Genomic DNA, 15,360 nt, shown 5'->3' with positions numbered 1-15,360 from the left:
TCTTCAGGCCAAAGCAATGAGGCTATTAAGTGGCACCCGAAGATAAGCCTCTCTCAGTGTCATCGGTGCCATGAGCACAACGCCAACTGTGGCCTTGGAAGTGTTGCTAAACCTCCCACCACATCATATTATAATCCAACGAGAAGCCAGAGAAGTAGCTCACAGGGTCATAAATGGGCAACCATCTGCATGGATAGACCATATAAATAGACAATGGAAACTGAAGAAGGAGATAAAGGCAGATGCCATTCTAGGCAAGCCAATTGATGCCGCTACTCCAAAGTACAATTTTACTAAAAAGTACAAAGTACTGATACAGAACGGGCCAAAGGAACATCACTAAAGGCAAACTCCTACTTTTATACTGACGGCTCCAAAGCTGACAAGGGTACTGACATCATAACGATTGAACAATGCACCAGAGAAATAAAAAGGTTAGAAATACATTCCTGGAAGAAAGAGATTTTCTCTGACAGCCAGGCAGCACTTAGGACCCTAGCTTCATGCGAGTCGAAGGCAAAAAGTGGAACTCAGTGACACTAATGACCTGACCTTGGCATGAGTCCCTGAACATTCGGGCAATAGAGGCAACGAAAAGGTTGATGTGTTGGCAAAAAAGGGAGCCAACGTGGACTCTCTGGGCCTTGAACTCTACCACGGCCTAGCAGCCTGCCAAAAAAAAGGATACATCTTAAAATGGATCCTTAATGAGTCCAAAACCTGGTGGAACAATATCATGTATGAGGCACACGAAGAGATTCATAGACCATCAGCAAAACTCACAAAAGAACTACTGGAAGGCAACCGCAACTGGACCAGGATTCTGGTTGGACTCCTGACGGGGCACTGCCACTTAAGAAAGCACATGCACCAAATAGGAGTACAGACAGAATAAACACTGTGCAGATACTGCCAGGAAGAGGAGGAAACATTTTATGTTTCTGTTAATGTCTAGGAAGGTGCAGGGTCTTGCAACTAGGACAAGAAAAACCACAAGCAAGATACCACACCAAAGAACCGCTGGCAAAGCTGTGGAGGCTGGTTAATAACCTGAAGCCAGTGAGTTATAAATAACAGGGGAGCACAATAGATCTATTCAGGTCGAGGTGCAGTAGACCTCGTGGCCGTCTGTTTTATCCCGATCCTTATCCTTAGTGTTGATAATTCTGAAACCTTGTTCGTAGAATGATATGGGTGGAAGTAGAATTGAAGTGAGAGGGAATTATTTTATGAGTATTTAGGATAGGGATTAATCGCTTTAAAAAGAGTTTTTTGAGGATTGTGGACATTGCAGGAAGAAGGCTGATGGGTCTGTAGGAGGATATGTGGTCGAGAGGTTTATGATGTTAAATTAAACCAGCCAGTTTAAATTTATGGGGAATCACATGACAAGACAGTTTTAGAAAAGTTCATCAATCGTTTTGAGTCATCGAAGGTGAGTACCTGTGATCTTGTTGATGTACAGCTTTGAAGATTTGCCGGCGCAGAGGAAGCAGTCGAGGCTGAGGCAGGTGAAGCCGTCGTCGAACGTCAGACGGTTTTTAATCAGACTCTGCTTCACCTGGCTCACCGACACGAATTCCGGGTTCGTCGGCAGACGCTTCTCAACCGGGAACCCGGCCGAGGCGAGGCCCGATTCCAGCCTCCCGGCCTTCCTCCCAAACAGCTTCAGACGATTTAGACTTTTTAACATTTTTCCTAAAAAAAAATTTTAACATTTGCCGGGAGAGGATGTAAACAACCTAACAAGAGGGCGATATGGGTTATCAGATGTATCGATTTCCATCAAACTATTAAACAAAACGAATAGTTTTATATATCTGTCTAAAAGCATGTCGTACGCTTTATAATAGAGTAAATGGATTGTTTATTTTATTCGATTTCCAGCCAAAATGGGCAAATTGTTAAGAAAATCGATTGTTACTCGATACATCGTTTACTACTTACTAGTTTAGATGTTTTATGAAGGTTACTTGGTGCAAGTGTTATTGCGTGGTTGTCAAACCTATTCTTCCACATGGTTTGTTCATTTTTCCATAATTTTAACGCATAGTTTTTAATTAAATATTTTTTATTTGTTAAACGTTATTATCCGAGATATGTCGGTCACACGGGTCGATTGTGACAATTTGGAGAAAAACCCGGAGTGTCCGCACGGGCCGACACTCCTCTTTACCAGGATCGTCAAAGGGAGGCCGCAAAGGTTCTTCGCCTGTTCCGCGTGCAGGGACCGGAAAGATTGCCCTTTTTTCCTCCTCGAGGGCGAAAAGGTCACGGAATCAAAATTGCTATCCTGGAAAGTTCTTAGGGATGAGCTGAACCCAGATGTAAGTCCTGAACTTCTGAGGACGGCCTATGAAGAGGCCAAGTCGCAGGAAGCAGCTGAGAGGACGTTCTGTTACGATTGCGGCAGGTTCGTCGTAAGCGAACTGTCCGATCATGCAACTCACGAGATGAAGAAAAAAGTCTCGGATGAGGCGATGTTGATACCATCGAAGATACTCGATCCGAAGCAGAACGACAAGAAAGAGGCGCAGTTCTGGTTTGACAAGTCCACAAAAGACTTCATAGTCCGTTCCATCAAAAAGTTAAACATAGACAATGTCCTCTGCATCGGATGCCCGACGCTACATGAGATCCTTCATTGCGACATGCCCTCATTGCTCCTCGATTTAGACTACAGATATTATTCGTTTTACGGAGAAGATGAATTTCTCTGGTTTAACATGTTTAACTTTCATTTCATGCGTAAACCCGAGGAGAGCAAAGAAGCTCTTAGAAAACATCTATCCAAGGATGTTTGCGTAGTTATAGACCCGCCGTTTGGCGCACGTCTCGAGCCAATATCGTATTTGTTAAAAAAGCTAAAAGAAATGTGTGCCTTGCAGTTACAAGTCTTCCTCGTCCTGCCTTATTTCATGGAACCCCAGGTGGTCAGACACCTGAAAGGATTCGAGATGCTTGACTTTGTCGTCGATTACTCAAACCACACCAAGTTCAGGTCAAAAGGCAAGCCCGGTCCTGTACGACTGTTCACAGACGCGGACCCGGAAGTTTTCGAGATGCCCAGAGAATCGGGATACTGGTTTTGCGCCGAGTGCAGGAGGTGGAGGGCGCAGGGAAACAGGCACTGCAATAACTGCATGACGTGCACTTCGAAAAACGGCGAAAGCTACCTTCACTGCCCCCTCTGCGATAAATGTGTGAAAAAGACCTGGGCACACTGCGTCCTCTGTGGGATCTGCTCTTATCCGGAAGGTCACACCTGCCAGAAACAGGGCAACAAAGAGAGGAAAATAGAAAAACACAATAAAAAGAAGAAACGTTGAGTCGCTGAAAGAAATATGTAAATTGTACATATCATTCTTCTCAATAAACCTACAATTTTATTAATTTCTATATTTTAATATCCTTTTTGTTGTTTTTGAAAAACACAAAGACAGCTAAGGCCAAGAAATCCCAACATCCAGCCCTGATCTCTAAAGCTGAAAATGCTAGTATATATAGATATAATCTAAAAGAGCGTCAGAGGGTCTGATCTGAATATAGGATTTGAACCAAAGAAGAAAGATGATCCTCACCCCATTAAAATACGCTGAGGTTATACGGACACTACATTTTGGGCCAAAACCCCTTGTATGTGTCCAGCATGTAGATAAAGGTTTTTGATGTGTACTTAATTCAAGGATCCTTCGCTCCATATTTTTGTATTGTACATAATACTGATAAACATCTCATTTTGTTTGCTCTTTAATATATATCGAATGAATGTATTTATGAGCGTGAATGTATATTGTGAGGTGGCGGAATATTGAGAAGGCCATCAACCCTCAATTGGAGTGACTAGTGTAGGGGCTGAAATAATCAAGGTCTGCTTTTTTTTTTTTAAATTATGGTGCTACTCGTTTGTGGTCTACAATGATCCAGAATTCAAGCATTAAACTCTCATCAACCATCAACCATCCCTAATCATCAGGCTGAAGGGGCTACACTTGAAATGAATTGTAAGTGTGAACCACCAGCAAACTTTTCAAACTGAATTGCAACGAGGGCAATATTAAATAAACAGAACAAAACAGCAGAAAAAGTAAATAATGCTCAAAATCTGGATCGTTTGAACTTACAAATCTATGAGTAGAATCATCATTTACAAAAAGTGAATCTACATAATCACCCCACCTTCATCATTTTTTAACCAATCTCTGATCCGTGGACTGCCAAAACCCAAAGTAGGTGATTTGCATGGCAAGCTTATGAAGATATGTATACCGAATGGAGCTTATATAAATCAACCAATCAACAAGCACATCAGATAAAAAAATATGGTATGTTATATTGTGTGATAATTTGAAGATAGATCTGTTGTAATAAAGCAAATAGATTGCTTGTCAGCTTCTTGGTTTATGCTTTTAATAATAAAACTATATCAGATCTCTCCTTCACATCTGATGTGGTCATTGGTGATGTTTGATCTACCTAGTCTCACAGTTTGGATAAGAGGCTTTTCAGCTTCTTGCCATCTTCAGTGGTGGAACTGTGTAATCCCTTCTTTTTTTCTAAAAAAAAACAGTCCTTTCACTTTTCATGAAAAACATAAAATGGACTTGGTCATTGGACTAAAACTAATTGAAAAATCTCACTAAATCACTACAGAAAATAGCGTTAATTCAAAGGAAAACCAAAATAGGAATGATAGGCAGTACAAAAATAAATTATAAATGAAGCTAAAGTGCCTGATTTTTTCTGTCGGTTGATTAGGTGGCAATTGTAATTTATCAACTTTATATTTGATAATGATAAGACGTTAAATGTGATCAAAACCATATCATTTTTATGGTATAAGCATGGGATTTTAATTTCTACTGGCCTAATTCAAAATCGTACAAGATTATGCTTAATATAAAAAAAATAACAGAAAACATAAAATGCCCAAAGAAATCAAAAAAGCTAAGCAGCACACAACTTACTGGCATGAAGTGCTTTTTTTCAGTGTATGGCAAAGAGGTCTCGAAATTCTTAGTCCCATCCTTTATATTATTTATAGTGGTGACCTATCCACAATGTAGTACCATCATCACCACATAGACAACTCCTATTTTTTTCTCTTACTTGAGTCCTATCCAAGCTACCGCAACATCCAAGGACACCTTGAGCTTATTGAAGACAACTGCAAAAACTGGAATGCAAGACTAAATGAAGAAAAATGTACTCAGTGTTCACATTGAAATTCTCGGCCTCCACTTTACCTCAACAAAAAGATACCGACTTCCATTCAAGTCAAATACTTAGGTCTAAACCTAGACAGCAGACTGACATGGAATACCCACACAATACTTAAGAGACAACTTAACCGAAGAGTTGGACAACTATGAAGATTTCTAGGATTAGAATCCATCTTGGCCATCATCACTAAACCTAATACAAGACTTTACTGCATTCTGCCAAGCCATCCAACATCTAGCACATCCAATTCTACTTAATAGTCTTCAGACAAATCCTTAAAGCTCCTTACTATGTCACTACCATCCATAATGACCTCAACATTCCTTTTGTCAAGAAACATCCATTCCCAATAACAAAAGTTTCACATTAATCTCTCTATATCCATCCTAAGTTTCTGCTTGATCCCTTTATACACATAACCATCCCAAGAACTCCCATGTCTCCTTAATTGACAATAGCGTCGAAAACTTGCACCCTAATCTCTCGCACTGAGTACCATCATACCTAATTCCTCATGGCATATGTCCTCCGGCTGCAACGTTGCATTAGCGTTAGTGTTTTGACCGTGTGAAAAAACGTTTTGTGATCATATTTGTAATATGTACTAATATGTAAAGGGTGCAAATAAAGTATAAATAAATAAATATTTCAGTGTTAAAGTGTTAAGTTTATGAGGAACAGTAAGAAAATAAAATTATCACATATGCTAAAGACATGAAACAATTAATAAAATTATAAAAACAATTTACTATGTTTATAATTCTAATAACAGATTTACCACATCCAAATAAAAATAAAAACAATACAATAATGATTTTGGAAGTTATTAAAATATCTTTTACAGACAATAATTTGCTAACAACACCCAACGGTTTATACTAAAGGCTAATTAAGTACACACATAACAAAAATTTGTGTAATTTAATCAATTAATTTTGATCTGCCTGGACAGACTAAAAAGATTGGTAATGATCCAGTTATAAAGTACACATCCCCATCGAGATAACAAAAATAAATGTAGATTGGATCCAGACAAAACAAAGAAGTGGTTAAACTCTAGCGGTACTAGACATAGTAAACTTACGATGGAACAACCCTCACCAAGACTGGCAAAATCACTGCTGCAACTGGAGAGGGCTAAACTCAGAGGAGTGTAGGACTACAACCGTCATCTGAGAAAACATCTACACAATGGGCAACAAAATATGATCCCATCTGCAGATTATGTAATGAGGAGGAAACAGCCACCCATTTCATCTTCGAATGCGAAGCAACAGCACAATGGAGATTCATCCTAACATACATAAAAAACTTAGGGAATGAAATTGTAGAAGTGAATGACCTGATACTTCTAAGGAGAAGGATAGAGTCTATTGCACTGAACTAAGCAACTTGGAAGGTACAATAAGCCAGAAAGCTGCACCGTATGGGGAGTACAAACCCTACTTCCTAGTATCCTTATCTCCATACCATACACATCCACATAAAATTTTAAAAAAGTTGCTAATAGATGAACTATACGAAATTCAAAGTTAAAAACCTAAATCACAATCATTAAATATTAACCACTATATATATATATATATATTTTTTTTTTTTCCAGGCTAGCGTTAAAGAGATGCCAGGGGACATTGATATTGACACCAGTGAAAATGTTATTCGCCTCGAGGCCGAGAAAGAGGAAGATGCGTACGAGAAGCCGAAAAAGACCTGGGATAACGAGGAAAAAGTGGTTAACAGGGATGGCGAGGTGTCTTGCAGGCAAGACGAGCTACAGAAATGCTTCCTCGACAAGCTGAAAATCGACGGCAAGTATGACGTGAAAGCCGTAGAGGAAATGAGCAAAGAGAAAAAGACGTGGACTGATGAAGAGAGGACGATGCTGCAAGAACAGCTTGACAAAGAATTTGATGATTTTATTAAAGGATTGGAAACAAGGAAGCAATCGGAAGCATGGCCTGAAGAAAAATGGGAAGAGGTAGATATATATTTGTTTTAATTACTTAAGTGCTTTGTTTTATTATTTTCCTTTAAAGGAAATGGAAAAACATCCTTTCTTTATGAAAAACACCCCTGAAAATGGCGAACTTCCTCCTTTACTCGAAGGCCTCTGCCAGCTTAAGTATAGCTCAAGTGAAAATACTCCTGAAGGTATTTTTATTTAAAAAAACAAACAAAAAAAACTAAATTTAATTATCAAACTTTTTACTCTTTTAGAATTAGCAAATGCTTTTAAGGATGATGGGAATTTCAATTTTAAGTGCAAAAATTATCGAATGGCAGTTATAAGTTATACAGAAGGAATAAGCAAGAAATGTAGTAACGCAAGGCTCAACGCCCAGCTCTACAACAACAGAGCGGCTGCACAATTTTACCTTAAAAATTACAGGTATATCATGACTTTTGTCAATCGATTTATGAATTTTATTTTATTTTATTTTCAGGTCTTGTTTTTACGACTGCAAGAGGGCTTTGGAGTGCCAGCCTCACTATCCGAAAGCCTCTTTGAGACTGGCACACGTCTCTCTACTGCTGGGAGAGTTTGATGAGTGCCTCAAAGAATGCGAGATCCTATTATCGAGCGACCCGACTAACAAAGAATACAAAAATATCCAAGAACAAGCTGCTAAATCAAAAGTACCATTTTTTAAATATCAATGTTTTCTATTTTGATATACAAATCTGTGTATTTTTTTCAACAGAAAATCAAAGAAAGAAATGATAGGAAAGAATTTGTAAAAAGCAAAAAAGCTGAACTGGACAAGAAAATTCTCGAAAAAGCTATTAAAGAGAGAGGGATAAAAATGTTAAATACAGGTATTGATCCACCTTAGATAAATAAATAATAATAAAAATAACCATAAAAATTAATAATAACTTATCTATTTATTAATAATATAGTATTATTAATTTTTTATTTAATAATAACTTTTCTATTTATTAATAATATAGTGTTACTAATTTTTTATTAATAATATTTATTAGTCACTCATTTATCTTGCANATTAGGATTGTACATCAATTATATTATTAATTTTTTTATTAATAATAACTTTTCTATTTATTAATAATATAGTGTTACTAATTTTTTATTAATAATATTTATTAGTCACTCATTTATCTTGCAAAGATCATCGACATATAAAGGCCTGACTATAAGATTATCTATATTATCAGCCAGACCGTTTACCGCAATAGCAAATAAAGTGACATTCAGAACCAAACCCTGAGGAATCCCGTTTTCTTGAATTAATGTACTAGATAAGGCGGTACCTAATCTCACCCGGAATCTCCTCATTTCGAGGAAGTGTTTTGAAAATGTATCTATGTCCCCTCTTAAACCCCAATCATAGAGTTTCTTAAGAATACCAAATCTCCGGGTCGTATCGTATGCTTTTTCCAGGTCGAAGAAGACAGCTAAAGCATGTTCTCTTTCCAAGAAAGTGTTCTGAATAGCACTTTAAAGGAGCACTACATGATCTTCAGAGCAAAAGTGCTTTCTGAACCCAGCCTGGTATTGGCTGTACAGACCTTTTTTCTCAATAAACCAATTTAACCTTTGTTAATTATGGCTTCCAATATCTTGCTGAGACATGATGTTAGAGAAATAGGTCAGTAATTTTCTGGGAGGCTAGGATCTTTACCCAGCTTAGCAGTGGGTATCACGACCGACTCCCTCCAGTTTTCAGGATAATATCCCGCACCCCATATTTCATTAAAAACTCCAAAAACTTTACTTTTTCTTCTGGAGATAGATTTTTAATCATGGAGTATGTGATTTCATCACTTCCCGGAGAAGATTCTTTCACTGAACTCAGAACAAGATCCAGTTCAGCCAGAGTGACGGGAGTGTTCCAAACTTCTTCTTCATCAGTTGCAAAATTTAAATCGTGTCTTTCTTCCTCCTCCTTTATCTGCTTGAAACGCTCCGAATACCAGCTGGAATTAGAAACAGATTCAAAATGACGAGCTATACACTCAGCAATTTGAAACGGTTCTGTTATGACCACGTCTTCTGTACGAAGTATTGGCATAATTGGGGGCTTTCTTTTGCCCGAAATTGCCCTGATCTCCCTCCATATATCCGAGGATTCCGTACATGGTGTTAAATTGAAAATTAACTATTTTAGAGAGTTTTGTTTGGCTTCCTTTATTCCTCTTCTTTCTTTGGCTCTGGATTTACGAAAGTTTGACAAATTGTCATCAGTCAGAAACCTTCACAGCTGTCTTAGGGCCTTTTTTTGCCCTACAGACAAGTTCGCATTCCCTATTCCCTGTTTTTGGAATCGCTTCAGAGGCGGCAGCTTTAATTTTTTCCGTAAGCATGGCAACATCTATGTTGACATTGTTACATAGATTAGGAAGATGGGCAATTTGTGCATACTTATTCCATGCTGGTAGTCATTGCTTATTATTATCAGTTTTGTTTGTTTTAAACTACAAGGTTATATGACTTTCTGACAAAATAAGGTCGAACAATTTACCCACAAAAAATCTGACTTTAGAATAAATTAGCAAAACTTTTTACATATTGTATCAACAAATGTTTCATCAATATTGTTATCATTTGGTTGATTTTTTTTTTTCTTTTCAGAAACTGCGAATATTGTAAATAACCTTTTTTCTGACGTGGCGAAGAAAGGAGTGCATCTGGATGATGACAAAAGGATAATATGGCCGGTGATTCTTCTCTACCCAGAATATAGGATGTCAGACATCATTGAATGTTTCCATGAAGATACGACGTAATGCGTACCAGATTTGTTTATACTTTAAGATTTTTTCTTTTCATTTTTATCCTTAGATTTGAAGAACAGTTTCAAGAAGTATTTGCAGAAGTGCCTGAATGGGACTTGAAAGGAGTTTATAGACCAGGAGCGCTCAACATTTATTATGAAGACGCCAATAACGCCATCCACCAGGTGCACCCGGCCGACACATTGGGCTCCGTTCTTTCAAGGGAATCGTAAGTATTATTATTATTATTAATACTTCTTTAAAAACATTTTGTTTATTTTTAGTTATTATATCGACGCTGCGACACCATCTTTTATTGTGATGCCGAAGGACTCAGAAGCAGATACCAAGTTTTTGGAAGGACAGTTCAGCAGCTTCCAGTGAAGGTCGATCCTGTTTCATACAAAATTTTTGTAAATTTCTGCATTTGTTACCGTTAGACATAATTATGATTTTTAATAAAGGAAAATTGGTATAATTTAAATATTTTATTTATTTATTACCTTTTTCTTTTTACAAACCACCGTGCAGGGAGAAAACTTCAAAATATATATGAAATATACTCTGAATTTTGAAACATATTTGTGTTCTTACAAAATGTAATCTTTTCAATTTTTATGAACTAGAATTTTAATTTGAATTATTAATTGTATATATTGTGAGATTTATCAATGTTTTATATGGGAATAAACCTGAAAATTGGTCATTATTGAATTTTGGTTTGCTTGTCCATCCTTTCTAGATTAATCGGTTGGACGTGTTTTGGCATTTATTTCACCATCTTAGTGGTCTCTCTTTATTAATATACAATTCACTATGAATCCAGACCAAAATCGGGCGTGGGGGAAAATGAGTCCTACGCTTTTGATTAAAAATTATTCATAATTGTACATACATGTTTTATTAAAGTACCTAATTCGGTGACCTCAGCGGTTTAGGCATTGACACAGTGTTCATCAGTGTAAGATAAAGGTCCTTGGTCTGTATCCAGCAGCTCTGGATTTTAGCCTGATATACTCAAAAAAAAAAGTCACTCTGAAGGTTCACATAATCTTGCAGTTGAAATTGTTTAAAAAAATAAATAAATAAAAATGATGTTAATATTTTTTAATTTTTAGTATTTACACTTAAATTATGAAATTAGGTAATGAGACAAAACTTTTTTTCAAATTTTTTCTTTAAATTTCGAATTTTTTCAAATTGTCACCCTGAGGGTTCATATAACCCCGTAGTTGAAATACCCTCGTAAATAAATATAAATAAATAAATGGTGTTAACATATATTTTTCTAAATTTTTAGTATATACCCTTATATTACGGAATGAGATAAAGTAGACAAAACCGATACGAACACGGCGCAAAGTATATGCAGTTTGTTTTAACTCATTGGTGTTGCAGGTTTAGCCTACATTTCCCGTTTAAGATATTTCTAGGCTTTGATAATTTCTCTTTTATTAACCGCTTTCATAAGTTTATTTCATATGTTTTGATTTTTAATTCATTAAATCAACCGCAGTCGACATATTGGCTTAATAATTTATTCAAGTACAATATACTATATTCAGTATTTGTTGTTTATATTCATCTCTGTAATAATATGTGGTGATTAGTGACCATTAGTCGATGATTATTCGGAAATCGTGAGATGCGGTCTGGTGTGACGTAGGTTTCAGAAAAACATTTTCTTTATCGTGCCAACGTTTCGATCTTTATTGAGATCATCTTCAGGGCCTGGGATTTACAAACATTGTTTACATTTAACAAATACGTGTAGGATGTGGAAAAAAGCGAATTTATACAATGCAAAAAAATTTTTTTTATATTCAATGAAACAATGTTTAAATTGTCCGGCAACTTACATCGGTATTACATCCCAATATCTGGATAAGTGAGTAAAGCAACATATCTTTGATTGCAAAAACACCCAAGCAAAATCCTACAGCACTCGCTACCCACCATTTTGAACACAATTTCACAAACAAAAAACGCTATGTAATGAAAACACCGTTTAATTTATAACAAAAAAGCCTTCTATAGATACAAAATATAAAGAGAAAAAAATTTACTTTAAAAACTGCCTTCTTATAAAAACTATATTTTCTTTTAAAAAAATTGCCGTCTTATTAAAACAAAATTCTTCTGTGCGCTAAATATTATTTTAATATCTCTAATAAATTATTTACAAATATCCAATTAGACAACGCGTATGCGCGAAAATGAGTGCACATCTTTGGCGTAATATTTATGGAGTAAATAATGTGTCCCTTCTTGTGCTGGTGTCAAAATTCCAATTTGGTCTATTACATTATCGGTGAAATATGAGAGAAACCTCTTCTTTTGTAAGCCTTTAACAAAAATCTTTTTAAACCTATCAAGATGATGACGTAAAATCTATCTAATTGGTCATAGTCTACATCACGATCTTCCCATTTTATTTTATGGAAATACCGATGTAACCAACTATTTACTTGAAGACTGGACTCGTTTTGCGCACATTCCTCCGGCGGTTTGAAAACCCAATGTGGACTCGAATAGTGGTCAAGATCTACAATCGACAATACTTTTACAATATATGCATTCGTGTTGTTCACAAACCATTGAATTTCTACAACAGATGCTCTGTTCGAACTCATGGTAGCAAATGAATTGAAATGTTCTGGCTTTTGGAATTTATACCATTTTATGAACGATGTTGTAGAGAGGATTGTATTCTATTATTCTATCATGTATTATGAGACAATAAGCGGTGGTATCAGAAGGAAACGGTTTATTAGCTTCGAATTCGAGTCTCACATCTACCGGACCAGTTTTTGTGGATTCGGACTGTTTGGCACAATCAATTACGACAATAGGAGCTTCATCTCTGAAGTGAGTTAATGACAGTAAAGGAGAGGGATTAGACTCAGAGCAGTAATTTTTTTGAACGTTTGCATACATATAGTATAACATTCCGTATTGGTTATTAGAAAAAATCACATTTAATCGTCGTATGGGTAAGATTTCGAATTTAAAAAAAGTTTTATATTAGTCAAAAGAGCAATGGTCAAATTTATTTGAATTCACCAACGAATTATTTTTTCTAAACGACTGAAATGCCAAAATTACAAAACGGGGTGTTTCCATTTGTGTAGAAGTTTTGACCGGCCATAACTGTCACTGAGTCGTAGGTAGTAGCGGGTAATCGTACAACTCCCAACTTCTAAACGATACCGATATTACTTTTCCTTTTTCAAATGCTTCAACATCAATAGTTTTTGATATTCGTTTAAATAGAGAGAGGGCATTTTCCAAGAGAGATTCGTCAACTCTATTTTCGCTTTTCCTAATTATCTGCTGAAATGTAAGAGTTTTCATCCCTTCTGGATCGTATCAATATGAGCTCTTGTTTCACGTTGATGATAACGTTTTGGTAATCTTCTGCAAAACCGAGTAACAATCGTAATGGGATGCATACATTGAAATGACCTTCACTCGAATTCAAACTTTGAGTTTTAGATCCTGGTGAGATCCAGCCAGCATTCTCATTGATGCCGTGACGTCTTATTGAAGTTAAACCCTTCAAAGCACTGGAATTCTCGGATTTTTAATTCTATTTCCGTTCCACAGATTTCGTACCTAATTTCATCGAACAAAAAAGCATTCAGAGTTAATGTACTATTAGTTGGTACACCGTCGTCTTTTAAAATTTTCCCTTCTAAATAGAGAAACTCTCGCATGGTAATGTGTAAATATCTTGTTGTTCAACAGTGATTCTAATCTCATCATCATGTTGTAATTTTGTCGATGTATAAGGATAACGTGAATGTAATTCTATATCTTCTATGATCTCATCGCAACTAGGGCGTTCTTCTACATTTAACATTTCCATTGTGATTTCGGTAAAATTTTATATTTGGCCGTTTTCAAAAATACTATATTTTCTTCCGACACGAGAGGTCGTTTCTCGTTAACTCCCCGTGGAAGAGTGGACCGAAGTTTACCATCCCTCTTTTTATATACTTTTCTGAAGTCTAAACTCATCGCTACCAGAAAAGACACTGAATTTTTCTTTAAAAATTGTTGATTTTATAAGGTCTAGCAAAAACAATAAACAAAGATGGCCGCAGTGATTAGAATTTGGAGAGTGATACCGCCGTTTGTTCACAATTATGCGGGCATTCTTCAAATATTTTACGAACTGAGGCGAAGGTTTCCTTTACCAATGCTATCACAATTTCTCATTCAATTATCTATTTTTTATAGCAAACCCAATGGGTTCCACGTCCAGAACTTTTATCCAAATTCAATATTGCACATTCGTTTGTAATCGGTTAGGGAGGGTATCTGTGCGAATCAGGGCTCTACAATATTTAGGATATCCCAACTCTAATGTATTTTTACCGGTTTTCCACGAATGACTCCCTCACACTGATGGCAGGGGTATGATGTCTTCAAACAAAACCAATTCCTGAAACATATTAATATAATTCGCTAATTATATTAATATTAATATAATATTAATTCAAGAGTTTGCTAATAACGAGAGCAGGATTGAGTTTATAAAATGAGTTATAATGTTAATACAAGTTGTAATTAAAAATATATAAACATATACGAACAGATACGATAAATTCACATGAGAACAATTAGTATTGCATGCAATAAAACAGGTCGATTATGGTAATAAATTAATAATGTAAAACTAAAAGAACTGTATTCTGCAATAAATTCTTTATATTTGCCATGCAATTCGGAATTTTTATGAAATTATTATTGAAGATTATAAAATCTGGTGATGGCAAATGACCGTGAGTCTGGATATGTCAAGCTGGGATGTCGAAAGGGTAGAGCAACCATATACCGGCCAGAGGGTAATCGTTGAAACGTGGATCTAAAGTAATCTTCGCATTTTATATCTTCTGAATGGGAATCCGTTGCAACCGTTACTTCCTCCATCTCCCAGAAACGTTTTATGACTGTGTCAGAAACAGAACATTGTAATATAGACAAGCAATTTCCGTGTATGGTCGAAAGTTGTTGTGGTAGAACTCCCACGACTACATGTCCAATGTGGGTAGGGTTCAAAATCTTCTGTAATTTTTACCATTGCTTCCGTTGTCATTGTTTGAAACAAGAGATCCGACCCTAGAAGAAAGTCTACGGGACGTGATTTCCAGAATTCTTCGTCGGCCAAATTAACAAAATGAAATTGTTCGCATACAGATGGATTTAGGCAAGCTGTGGGCAAGTTATCAATTAATGATGGGATAAGAAGTGCTTCAGTAATGATCTTCTTTTGCATATTTGTAGTAGGGCTAAGTGTGACTTTAACAATACCTTTGGAGGAAGGTAGACGGGTTATTCCTATCCCACTCATAGTCTACCTGCAGGGCGACCACGTAAGACCTAATCTTTTGGCGC

General features: G+C 36.3%; 3 protein-coding genes across 6 annotated transcripts in view; 2 read left to right on the top strand and 1 right to left on the bottom strand.

Annotated features, from left to right (window-relative positions):
• Positions 1 to 1,872, bottom strand: part of LOC106662005 (twinkle protein, mitochondrial) — a 30,012-nt gene extending 28,140 nt beyond the window's left edge. For all 3 annotated transcript variants that reach the window (XM_024229815.1, XM_024229814.1, XM_014385807.2), the window contains exon 1: positions 1,444 to 1,872. In XM_024229815.1, the coding sequence (XP_024085583.1) occupies positions 1,444 to 1,693 (250 nt within the window). In that variant the 5' untranslated portion in view covers positions 1,694 to 1,872. The remainder of the gene's footprint in view (positions 1 to 1,443) is intronic.
• On the top strand, positions 1,202 to 10,438 carry LOC106662036 (tetratricopeptide repeat protein 4). Of its 2 annotated transcripts, none has more exons than XM_014385848.2 (9): positions 1,202 to 1,435; positions 6,827 to 7,201; positions 7,260 to 7,374; positions 7,441 to 7,612; positions 7,668 to 7,860; positions 7,926 to 8,040; positions 9,818 to 9,968; positions 10,028 to 10,189; positions 10,245 to 10,438. In XM_014385848.2, the coding sequence occupies exons 2-9, from the start codon at positions 6,842 to 6,844 to the stop codon at positions 10,342 to 10,344; spliced, it is 1,368 nt and encodes a 455-aa protein (XP_014241334.1). In that variant the 5' UTR covers positions 1,202 to 1,435; positions 6,827 to 6,841; the 3' UTR covers positions 10,345 to 10,438. The 2 variants fall into 2 exon arrangements, with proteins under 2 accessions (XP_014241334.1, XP_014241326.1); XM_014385840.2 differs by lacking the exon at positions 1,202 to 1,435 and adding an exon at positions 1,956 to 2,020.
• Positions 1,989 to 3,393, top strand: LOC106662048 (zinc finger CCHC domain-containing protein 4). The gene has a single exon (XM_014385854.2). It carries the CDS (start codon positions 2,100 to 2,102, stop codon positions 3,327 to 3,329), a length of 1,230 nt encoding a protein of 409 aa, XP_014241340.1. The 5' UTR covers positions 1,989 to 2,099; the 3' UTR covers positions 3,330 to 3,393.
• Positions 10,439 to 15,360: the final 4,922 nt, after the last annotated feature.

This window comes from Cimex lectularius, unplaced genomic scaffold, assembly GCF_000648675.2.
Source record: "Cimex lectularius strain Harlan isolate CLEC.00 unplaced genomic scaffold, Clec_2.1 scaffold317, whole genome shotgun sequence".
NCBI classification, from domain to species: domain Eukaryota; kingdom Metazoa; phylum Arthropoda; class Insecta; order Hemiptera; family Cimicidae; genus Cimex; species Cimex lectularius.
This window is presented reverse-complemented; position numbering and strand designations above follow the sequence as displayed.

Bases quoted from the DNA above. Each gene is read 5' to 3' on its own strand.
- LOC106662048 (XM_014385854.2), top strand. From the start codon at position 2,100: ATGTCGGTCACACGGGTCGATTGTGACAATTTGGAGAAAAACCCGGAG.
- LOC106662036 (XM_014385840.2), top strand. The intron at 9,969-10,027 runs GTAATGCGTACC...TTTTATCCTTAG, and splicing joins TGTTTCCATGAAGATACGAC to ATTTGAAGAACAGTTTCAAG. The intron at 10,190-10,244 runs GTAAGTATTATT...GTTTATTTTTAG, and splicing joins TCCGTTCTTTCAAGGGAATC to TTATTATATCGACGCTGCGA.